A 12,544-nucleotide genomic window follows, 5' to 3' on the forward strand; every position below is an offset into this window, starting at 1 on the left:
ATAGTTTTGTTAAACCTCAAAGGTGGAGAATATTATGTCTTTTTAAAAAGAGGGGATATATCCAGATTGGCTTTATGGATATTTTCCTTCCTAAGTTCTGTGAAAATAGAATCAACTAGATTTCTATGCCGTCAAAGTAATTTTTTTATACCAGAGCTATGATTTCACAAGTAAGGGGAAAAGGTGGTGAAGAAACAATCATCACCAGCAGTCTACACCTCCTTTACAAATTATTGTAGTAGAAAGGTTGCTGGGGCACTGAAGGGCTAAATGTTTTCAGAAAAAGGATTTGACCTCAGGTTTTCCTCGGGAAAGCTAGCTCTTTATTCATTATAGCATACCTCCTATTAGTAAGAAAAGAATAGCTCCTCTGCTCCAAGTGAGAGCTCTCTGTGAAGTGGGTTGACTCAAAAATAGAGCTTTTGTTCTGCTTAACCAAATCCTTTGGGTTTTGAGCCCACTATGGGAAAACTGAGAGCTTTTCAGTTCACTTGGAAGAATATTGGAATAGGAGGAGCTAGGTGATCTGCATTCTAGTAAGGTTCTTCATACTATTATCTGTGTGATCTTGGGCATGTCACATCTTTTCAGAACTTTGGTTTCCTAATTTGTAAAAATAAGAGGGGTGACTAGTACAAATCACATCTAAGATTTTTTCTAGTTCTATCAAGTTATGAGACCAAGCCTTGGTAAGAGCTCTGTGATTAACATTAGCATAATAGCATGGATGATAGAGATTTGATTCTAAAACCAGGAAGACTTAGGTTCTAGTCTCACCTCTAACATATACTATGTGACCCTGGAAATTTACTTAACTACTGCTCAAGGCAACTCTTTAGGACAATAAGGCCAACTTGGAGGAAGTTTCATTGCCTAGGAATCCTCTCTACCAATGAAATGACAAACTAATCCTCTAGTTCCATTATTAACTCCAGGATTAACATGATTAAGAACTCATAAGCCCAATTTAACAACTAGGAGATGCCTGAGCCCAGAAATACTATAAGTTTGATGAAGCAGAAGAGGGACATGAAGAGACACCATTAAAAGTGGATAGTGTCCAATAGCCAGTAACAACAGAAACACTAATCTAGGGGATGGGAGCTTGTCTGGTGCCTGACATTTCTAATGGTAACTTAATTAATTCCATGTCACCAATATCATTCAGAGACACTGAAACCCCCACATTAATCACCTGGGAGAAAAGCAATAAAGTCTGGCAAATGTCTACCCACTTGGAATAACTAAGCCTTTATCTGACCATGTCAGAAATCAGTCTTTTGTTCCTTCCTTTTGGAATCATCTATCACCTGAAGGGGAGCAACCATCACAAAGATGGAAAGAAAAGTAATACCGTTCCTTTAGGAAATTGTTGGCATTGGACCTATGCCTTAAGGTAAGACAACAAGTGCCCCATGGGGAGGGGGAAAGAGAATGAATGGGAATGGAAGATTGCCTACTAGCTCTTTGGAAAGAATCAATTAACATTTTCTTTTTCCCCTTCTTTCCCAAATTCAGAATTTCTAGGAAAACAATTAAATGATGGTAATAGTTATCATTTCTCTTGTATCAAATGGTACATTTTAACTCTTTTAAGTTGTTCTCTCAGTTATCTACTTTTCCTTGTGAGAAAACAAGAAATAGTTTGCATTAACTCTTTGAAATTTCAAGAGGGAATAATATGCAAAAAATACATCATGGAAGGTTTGTTTTGGGAAACATGTTTTCAGGTAAGAACAATGGCTCTTGCGTCTGAGGTTCTATGTTTAAATCATTTCTCTGATGATTCCTCTATGTTTATGACTCTGGACAAGTCATTTAATTTTCAGTTTCTTCATCTATAAAATAAAGGGCTTAGACTATGTGCCCTCTGATGGCCTAGCAATGTGCAGCAGCTAGGTAAAATGACTTGAGAATAGATTATTAAATTTTTCAGTGTGAGAATTTTTATACCCAGGAAATCAATAAATGCCATAATTCATAAGTGCTAAAATTAAGGGCTTAATTTATTATTTTTGAATTATCTAGAGCACAAGTATCTAACATACAGCTAATGGGCCACATTCCTGCCTGAGTGGGTTCAAATGAGATTATAATATTGGAGCCAAGTGAAATCTTGGAGCTGCAGAGAAAACAAAAAAGGCAAATAGAGAAAATTTTCTAGCCTAAGACAAATTAGGAAGTCTGAAGGAGAGGTCTATAGCACTGGGGTGGGTGAAGGCCCAAAGCAAAGCAGGAGTAACAGTGGTGGGCCTTGGAGCAGCAGCAGCTTCAGAAATTCTCAGACCAGAGGCAATAAATAGGGGTTGGACAGAAACCAACTTCTGGTTGATCAGAAAGAGATTATAGTGAATCCTTTGTTGGCACTGGTTACCTCTGGCACTTTATTACTGATACACAGTTTTAGATTGCATTTCTGAGGTCACAAGGAAGTAGGATCCCTACTTATAGTCTCAGAGCCAAGAACAGTGCTAACAGTTGTTGTTGTTGTAGGGATCAAGGTTCCTTCTTGTGTAAATACTAGGACACAGGCTAGAGGAGGAGTGACCACATATCTCCCAGGATAATATCACCTTGGAAGCACCAAAAACTTACAGAGCCTCAGAACCAGCTCTGAAAATAGCAATGTAAAAAAGTCTTTAACTTGGCATACTATCTTCTCACTCTTAGGTGAACAGAATCAAATTTTAACATAATGTTCAGTCAAGAAATAGGGTGGAAAAAGGAGCAAACAGCAACAACAAAATGACCATAAGAAGCTACTATGTTAGCAGGGAAGACCAGGATGCCAACTCAGAAGACAATAATGTGACAAGAACTACAACAAAGGCCTCAAAGAAAAATGCTAATTGAATCCAAGCCAAAGAAGAATTCTTGGAAAAATTAAGAGGAGAGATAAGAGTGGTAGAGGAAAAATTGGGAAAATAAATGATAATGATGCAAGAAAATTATGAAAGAGAATAAATAGCTTGTTTAAAAATAGGTACAAAAAATATTGAAGAAAATAGCATTTTAAAAACCAGAATTGACCTAATGGTAAAAAAGGCAAAGGAATTCTTTGGAAGAAAAAAAAAGAACTCCTTTAAAAGCAGAATAGGTGAAATGGAAAAAAGAAGTACAAGAGCTTATCAAGTGGAACCTAATGACTCCACAGAACTTCAAGAAACATAATGAAATTATAGAAAATGAAAAAAAAAAGAAGAAAATTCAAAATTGGAAAAATGAACTAACCTGGAAAATAGATCAAGGAGAGATAATATAATAATTAGTGGATTGTCTAAAAGCCATAATTTTAAAAAGAGCCTAGATATGATATTTATGTATGTTACAGAGAAAAACTTCCCCAATATCTTAGATCTAGAGCATAAAATAGAAACTGAAAGAACCCATTGATCATTTCCTGAAAGAGATCCCCCAATGAAAACTTCTGGGAATATTATAGTCAATTTCCAGAGCTTCCAGTCAAAGGGGAAACTATCACAAGTAGCTAGAAAGAAATAATTAATATATTGTGGAGGATAATTAAAATACCATGGAGGATCACACACGATTTAGCAGCTTCCATGTTAAAGGAGCAGATGGTTTTGAATATCATACTTTAGAAGGCAAAGGAATTAGGATTACAATCAAGAATAACTTACCCAGCAAAACTGAATATTGTTTAATTCTTCAAAGGAAAAAAAAAGATATTTAGTGAAATAGAGGACTTACAAGCATTCCTAATGAGAAGACTATAACTGAATAGAAAATTTGACTTTCAAATATAAGACATAAGAGCAGCATAAAAAGGTAAATCTTAAAAGACTCAATAGAATTAATTTTTTATTCCTACATGGAAATATAATGCACGTATGTTCTAAGAATTTTATTGCTATTAGACCAGTCTACATACTAAGAAGGCATGGGTGTGAGTCAATTATTTTTTAATTATCTCAAAAAAAAGAATATAGTGAGAGGGAAAGAGGTGTCCAATGGGAGAAGGAGGAAGGGAGACATAGAATAGGACAGATTTTCTCACATAAAGAGGAAATGCAAAGAAGAGTTTTTATTATGGAGGAGGAAATGGGAAGTAAGGGGTGGGCAGTGCTTGAATATCACTTTCACTGGAAATCAGTTCAATAAGGGAAGTAGAAACAAACACACACACTAAATTGGGCACAGAAATCTTTTTTAAACAGGAAGACAGGAGTGGAAGGGGATAAAAAATATTAGGATGGGGGAATAATGAGAGGAGACAGTAGTCAAAAGCAAAACAAACTTTTGAGTTTTGACAGGATAACAAGAGAAAGAAGGATAAATAGAAGAAATAGGAAGGAGAGAAATGCACAATTAATAATCGTAACTGTGAATAGAAATGGTATAAACTAACCCATAAAATATAAATAGATAGAAGAATAGATTGGAAACCAGAACCCAACAATATGTTATATTTAAAGGACATGCTTGGGAAAGAACATGAAATGAAGGGCTGAAACAGAATCTCTATTATGCTTCAGCTTAAGAGAAAAGGACAGGGGTAACAATCATGATTTCAGACAAAGCAAAAACAAAAATAGTCCTAATTGAAAGAGATAATCAGAGAAACTACATTCTGTTAAAAGTTACCAGGGATAATGATGTAATGTAAAAATAATTTACAGCAAGTAGCTCTGATAAAGGCCTCATTTTTCAAATGTATGTAGAACTGAGTCAAATTTATTAAAAAATATCCATTTCCTAATTGATAAATGATCAAAGGATATGAACAATTTTCAGAGGAAGAAATCAAAGCTGTCTATAGTCACATGAAAAAATGCTCTAAATTAATATTGATTACAGGAAGGCAAATCAAAACAATTTTAAAATACCACCTCCTACCTATCAGAAATGACAAATGCTGAGAATAAGGGAAAATGGGTACATTAATGAACTACAAGTAGAGTAATAAACCAATCCAACCAATCTGGAGAACAATTTTGATCTATGCTGAAAGGGCTATAAAACTGCATGAACTCTGATCCAGCAACACCACTACTAAATCTGTACTCTAAAGAGATTTTTAAAAAGAGGTAAAGGAACTAGCTATCCTATTTAACAAAATAAATTTAAAAATGCAGTAGAACATAGATAACGAAAATGTGGTTTTCTAAGTCAATTCCACAGGAATCCTTATGTAAGATTTAGATTTGAGTTTGATCTAGACTTAAGAAAATGTTGTAGAAAATGTTAATAATTCAGATTAAACTTAAAAGTATATTATTGTTTATACATCTTTTTTTTTCCCCTGAGGAGGAAATATAGCCAAATTCTAGGAATCTGACCTATCAGTGGGAATATGAATCTCAGGACTTCAAAACTTCTATAGCATACATATGTTAAAATATCCTTCCCACTAAATATACATATTAATATGTGTATTAATATGTATGGTGCCCATTAACTACGTGTATGCACATGCATGTATATACATTTGTGTACATATAGCATCCCAAAAATCTTAATGCAGTTTTAAGCTACTCTAATAATTCAATGACTTTTTAGAACAACCTATACATATAAGGATTTTTCCCATATAAGCCTACATTAAAAGAAAAAAATTTCAAGGAAATTTCCTTTTAGGGGTATTTTCTACATTTAAAGGCAGCCTATATTCAGATTAATATAGTACTTGTCACAAAATAATTTAACTTTCTTTTCAATTAACTGAAGTTCTCTTCAGATGTCCATTCAGTTATAAGGTTATACTCCTTACCTCTTATATTAAAAATGGCCCCAAATTCCCAGAATCAACATTTAAAAGTTCAAAAGATGTTTGATTTGAATACTTGCTTAGTGAGGAGCTCATAAAAGCAGAGGGGGATGGATAGACTTTATGTAAAAAGTATTTGGTGCCAATAATATATATTTTTGACTCCAAAGGAAATAATCTAGCTGTGTGACCCTAAGTAAGTCATTTAATCCCATTTCCCTAGCCACTGTCCTTCTGTTTTAGAGTTGTTATTAAGACAGAAAGTAAGGCTAAAAAAAAAAGTAAATAATCCTGGGACATAGATTTAGATGAATTTGGACTAGTACAGAAAGCTTTTGGGAACATTCCTGGTGGCCTCAGAGGTGACTTGTCCTTGCTTTTTTTTTTCTCCAGTTCAGAAAAAGAAGAGGCAGGTGCCTATAGATAGATATTCTGTTTAGTTGTCTAAGAATCCTTCTCCCCCGTAATTGTGAAATTTTATGGCTTGATGACATCATCTTCCTGGAATTCTATGCTAGATTATTATTATATTATTATGTTGATCATCTCCTGTCTTTCAAATCCACCCCATTCTTGCCACTCTTGGAAAACTAGGTGGCACAGTAGACACTGGAGTTAAGAAGACCTGAATTCCAGGCCAGCTAGGTAGCTCGGTGGACAGAGAACCAGACCTGGAGATGAGAGATCTTGGGTTCAAATCTGATCTCAGACACTTCCTAGCTGTATGACCATGGGCAAGTCACTGAACCCCAATTGCCAAGCTTTTACTCTTCTTCTGTCTTGGAAACAATACTTAGTGTCAATTCTAAGATGGAAGATATATATATATATATATATGTGTATATATTTTTAAAGACCTAAGTTCAACACCTGCCTCAGACATTCCCTAGCTATGTGACTCAGGACAAGTCACTTAATTTTTGGCTGCCTCAGTTTCCTCAACTGAAAAATGAGGATAACAATAACACCTAGCTCATAGGGTTATTGTGAGAATTAAATGAGATAATATTTGTAAAGCATTTAGAGAAGTTTCTGGAATGTAGTCGGTGCTTAAGAAATACTTATGTCCTTCCTCTCCACCATCATTGTAATTCAGTCCCTCATTATGAATGAATGGAAAATAATTTATTAAGCATTTACTATAAGTTAATCACTGTGCTAGGCAAAGAAGACACAAAATTTAAAGCAAAGACTCTTCTGCCTTCAAGAAGCCTTCTAATAGGCAGAAATAACATTGGGGAAAAGTGAATAGGGAGGGCTATTTAGGTTTAGAAAGTTACAAGAATAAATTGAACTACAGGGAAGTAAATGGCCATATACTTTCCAAGATCTATAACTGTATTGATTTGATTATGATTTTAGAAGTAGAAGGGGCAGTGGGTTCAAGAAGGGGCTACTTAGGCATAGGGTAGGTAGCAAGTCATGGACTGGTAGTAGGGGAGGGCTGCCATCTATTTGAAATATTAACAGATTAAGCACTCATTAACTTTCCCTTATAAAAAACCTACATAAATGCTTCTGATTTTTCCTTTGTCCAGTTTATCCTATTTACCATTGCAAGTTACATCTTCCTCCAGCATGGCTCAGATAGTACAATCATAGAATCTTAGAGTTCAAAGGAACCTAAGCAGTCTTCTAGTCTAACCCCATACTTGAAGCATGAAACTCTTTTACAAGGCACCCAAGTGATCATCAAGCCCGTTTCTGAAGGCTTTCAGTGATGGGAAAAATTATTTTCCATACCTCTTTGGCACATTTATTTATCAGTAAGTTTTTCCTTTTACTGAGTAAAAAGTCTTCTTCTACATCACTTGCACCATTGGTGGAACTGTCTATTGCCTATGTATTTTGAGATTCTATCCCTTCACTCCTCTCAGGCAAAAGACTCCAAATTCCTCAATGAATTCTTATATAATGTGGTTTTGAGTCCCCTCATCAATACCATCTCTACTCCTTGGTTATCCAACTTTTAAATTACTCCCTATTGCCCAGTGAATAAAGTCCAAATCCCTCTATTTCTTAGCTCTGACCAATATGCTCAGATGTAGTTCTCATTATTCCCTTTCAGAAAATTCTTGACACAGCCAACTGAAGAGAATGCCTATCATTCCTAAATACATTCCAACCACAATTTCCTATCTCATTGCCCTTGCTTGCATTCTTCCCTGTGCCTGGAATGCTTCTCTCTTTCTGCCCTTCTTACCTCACCTCTGTAAAAATCTACCCATCATTCCAGGCTCAAATCAAATGCCAATTCCATTTGAGGGTAGTGGGTGGAGATATGATTAAGGATGACTGCATGAACATGATTTTTCTTTCAACTGAAAACACCTCTCATTTCTCTTATGGTATGTTTCACATTCTGCCTTCTATCACAGTTATTTTTGTACATATCTTATCTCCTCCTCTCCACCCCCCCCCCGCCCCCCATGACTTGTCCTTACTTCTTGAAGGCAGGGAACATGCCTAATTTATCTTTATATTGCCCAAGATACATTGCATAGTATTTTGCACTTAGAGCTCAATAAATATTTTTGAATAAATACATTTGTGAATATGTGCATTAGTATACCATATCTCATCACTATATATATATGTATATATATATGTAGTTTATAGGCTCATTTTAATATAAGAAGTTGCAAAGATTCTCTGTTGAGAGAAGCCTATGAATATCGATTTGAAAATTCAGTTAATTTTTCTGATTATATTTCCAGAAAAGATAAATTTAGCTGTTTTGGGGCAGAAAACCATTAAGGAAAAGTGTTTTTTTTTTAATTTGAAAACTATACCTAGAGCTCAAAATAGGGTAGGCTTTTAAAGGCATTCCAATTTGTGACTTTTTAGTGGGTGGGTAGAAAAGGAAGATAAAAAAGAGCTCTTGGATTGATTAGCTTAAAATGGGTTATGTAGGGTCCTCTTACTTGCCAATAAAAGGTTTGATCAAAATAAAAGATCTGATTACAGTAGACTCAGTTTAGTAGGAACATTAGTAATAGCTGAGTATAGAATAGAAGAGTAGCCAACATTTATACAGGGCATACAACCCTCAGAGATAGGTGTTATTATTATCTCCATTTTTTTGATGAAGAAACCGAGGTGAACAGAGGTTAGATGCCTTGGCTGGGATCTAATGAGGCCACATTTGAATTCAGGTCCTCCTGAATTCAAGTCCTGTGGTCTATCCACTGTGCTATCTAGTTAGCTGCCCCATGAAAGGAAGGAATGACTTAATTCCCCAACTAAATGCCTGTTAATTTAAGAAAAATTTCACTTACTTATAGATATTATTAATGGTTTTAATTTAATTCTATTAAAACCTCATGGTAAATCATGAAGGCTTTTATTGCACATCTGTTTACTTAGGACATGTCAAGAAAAAGAGCATGGCAGACCAGTTAGCTGGAAATAGCCACAATTTCAATTAGGGTAGAGAGCTAAATCTCTGTCCATGTATTAGTAAGTTTTCTAACTAGGGTCTCTTGGCTATTATTATTTTATTAATAACTTTTAATTTAAAATAAATTCCATAAAATGGCCATGTGGACCCCCAAACAATTATATTTCCTCTAGACTAAAAGGGAATTTATTGTTGTAGAGGGTATAGCTGATTAAATCTCTAGCCTCTGATGTGTGAGAGAAGTGGGGCAAGAGGAGGGAGGACAGAGCAGCTACCAAAAGAGATGGTCACACTCTGAACTAGTCCCATAATGAATATCAGAGATGCATAGAGAAAGGAAAGACAGATGGAGCACTGAAGCTAAACCCAGATTGCCATACTTCCTTCTTGAATGAGGATGTAAAAGAGAATTTATTGAACATTTACTATGTATAAAGCATTGTTCTAAATTGTGAGGTTACAAATAGAAAATCAGAGTTTATAAGTCTGGCAATGGAGCAAGGCTAAATCATATTTCCAGGTAAGAAACAACAATTTGTTCAGAGTAAACTTGTAGAAGAAAAACTTAGAAGGAAGAGATGAATACAGGTTCCATAAAGCCCCATTAAAGTATTCCTCCACTCCATACTCAGCATACAAGAAGTCTAGGTCTCTTCTTGTTTCTGGATACTCAGAGATCTAGACCTAAAAATTTTGAGGACAAATTTTCCTCATAATAATAACTGAAATTTAAGGTTTGAAAAGTGCCTTATGTGTGAGGTTTCATTTAATCCTAATAGCATATAGTTCTAAAAATATAGCTGTATATGTTAAATATAAAATAGCATTTCAACCTAATAGTCTTATAGCATGAGTATGGTGTTATTATCACTCTCAGTTTACTTATAGAGTAATTTGGTCTCAGAGAGTTTGAGTGACTAATACATGGCTATTCAACTATTAGGTATCAAAGTTTCAGTTTAAGGGCAAATATATTTCCCCCCAAATGAAAAAATATATCTAAAGATTACCACAATTTTGCTTTACTTTAAATTGGCTGATAGATTAAAACTCTGAGAGAGGAAGTCAGATTTTAGAATGTGTTAAAGAATTTTAGTATGAACTTAGGTTTCTTGATCAAGGATGACAATCATTCATAACTTCCAAAGAATAAATATAAACATTGACTAATACATGTATTCTCTGAATTGCAGATATTTTTCTCTATTGTGAAAAGTAGTTCTGTAGATGATGCAGAAGCCAATAAGATAATTCTTAGATTTTTTTTTTGTTTAATCTTTGTCTCTCTCCTGAGTTTCGATCTACCTACTGTAGGGTCCCTTCTGCCTCTAGGATCAAATAAAACCTTCGTTGTATGGCTTCAGCCAACATTGTACATTCTTCCCCTTCTTGTTTATGATCTAGTCAAACTGGACCACTGATCTTTGCATCTCCCATCTCTATGAGTTTTGTGTATGTTGGTTGTCCCATGATCCCTTCTTCATGTCTGCTCTTGGAATCCCTAGTTAACTTTAGGGCTCAACTCAAGCACCATCTCTTGCCCAAGACCTATTTCAGTTAACTCTTGTACTTTCTTTCAAATTATTTCATATCTACTTTAGATTTACTTAACAATATTCCCTTGAGGGAAAGAGCTATTTCTTTTTTTTTTTTTTTGGTATCCTCTAGAGTCTGGCATATGGTGGGCAATTAATAAATGTTAATTAATTGAATGACAGAGTTAATAAGCTGAATTCTATTCTGGATTTTTTTGTTTCCCTAAAAGATAAATTCTTAAACATATGAAAAATATAGTTGTTTCTTGACTTATATACTTCTTGACATAATTGGTGTTATAAATTCTTTAAGCCAATTCCCATTCTCCACCCCATCCAACTCCTCTTATTCTAGCAGGACTGGAAACACATTTCGAGGTCATCTAGTCCAGCATCTTTGTTAAGCAATCATTCATTTTGCCTTAAAATAATTTCTGATTTATTGGAATTTCTACTTGGCTGTTTCTAATAAAGTGCTGATTTTATGCCATTTTTACATTAACAAAATCTAAGTAAAACATCCTGCTTCTGTACAATAAAAAGGTACTTACTGGTCTCAGGAGAAATTGTCTTGACAGTGAGAAGTTTAACACTTTCTTTATCTGATTGGGGCCTATTAATATTAGAAAGATTAAGTTAGCACCAAAGTAATAAGCATGATTTATTTGTGCAAAAAAGTACATAAAGAAAAAATTTTAAAAAATAGTTACTTGTCTGTGTCTGTAGTAGTCACTATTTCTTCTCACTCTCCCTTTTACCCAAACCAAATAGATTCTTTTAAAAAATATCCATGAGATACAGCAGAGACCAACTTGAACTGTGCAGAATAAATGCCATTAAATCTCCAGTACTGAGACAGAAAATACAGGAGAGAGAAATGTTCATACAGACCTGAGTACTGTATGAGTACTTGGCACATGTATGAAATGCCAGACCTGGATTCAGAAAGAACTGAATAAATTTTGGCTTCAGACATTTTAGACATGTGACCCCACACCCACCAAATTACCTAACCTCTGTGTGCTTGAGTTTTCTCATCATGTTTCGATCGACAAATAAGACAATATTTCTAAGGCACCTTGTATAATGCCTGACACATCGGAGGGGCTAAATAAATACAGCTATCCCTTCCACATTGCAGGGGTGAGGGGAACAACACTCCTGAAATCTTGAAAATCTATAATTTTTGGACTTACCTTCTTATCAAAGAAGAATTTTAAATTTTTTCTTTTTCTTTCATGGGGTGTTTACAGTGCCTTATTATAAAATTTGTGTTAAATATTTGGTCATAGTTTAGACAGTTTTTAAACTTATTCTGTGTTGTTTGCTGGCCCTTGTGTGTCCTCTGTAGCTCCCACAAAACTCTCCAAAATTCCCATTTGTTTTCAATTCTGACTCTCAATATATCAAAACTGAGATGGGGAAAGTTGCAATGCAGAAGGGATACCTATACTTGTTCTCTTCTCCCCTCTTCCCTTCTTCCTATCATTATTCAAAATTCTCCATTATCAGTTCATGTGGTAAGACAGAGTGGAAAAGAAACGTTTAAAAGTGTTTAATTCTTATTAAAAAACAAAACATCAACAATTTTCCGTCTTTCTAGGTTGAGGTTAATTCAACTTTCCATAAATGCACATGTATATTCAAAGTAGGGTTTCCTATTTACCTTTAAAAATAATTAGGTCTTCTCTCTTTTTCACCTTGACTCTAATGGCCAGACTATTTTCTTCCAACTATTTTGTCATTTTTAACAAAGACTCTGCAGTTCCAGTCATTCCTGGGGATGAGGCCATGCAGGTCAGCTTCAAAATGTCATGTACAATTATTCTTTAAGCAGGAACCCTGAGCTCGGTTTAGTCTTGTTTACATGTTGCAAATTTC

At 34.8% G+C, this 12,544-nt stretch overlaps 1 protein-coding gene across 1 annotated transcript in view; it reads right to left on the minus strand.

The window, feature by feature from the left end:
• EMCN (endomucin) overlaps positions 1-12,544 on the minus strand; it is a 170,995-nt gene that overhangs the window by 12,248 nt on the left and 146,203 nt on the right. Inside the window, exons 9-10 of the mRNA XM_044681625.1 lie at positions 11,215-11,276; positions 3,642-3,667 (exon numbers count right to left, since the gene is read on the minus strand). Coding sequence (XP_044537560.1) covers positions 3,642-3,667; positions 11,215-11,276 — 88 coding nt within the window. The remainder of the gene's footprint in view (positions 1-3,641; positions 3,668-11,214; positions 11,277-12,544) is intronic.

The sequence above is a fragment of the Gracilinanus agilis genome, chromosome 6, assembly GCF_016433145.1.
Source record: "Gracilinanus agilis isolate LMUSP501 chromosome 6, AgileGrace, whole genome shotgun sequence".
NCBI lineage: Eukaryota > Metazoa > Chordata > Mammalia > Didelphimorphia > Didelphidae > Gracilinanus > Gracilinanus agilis.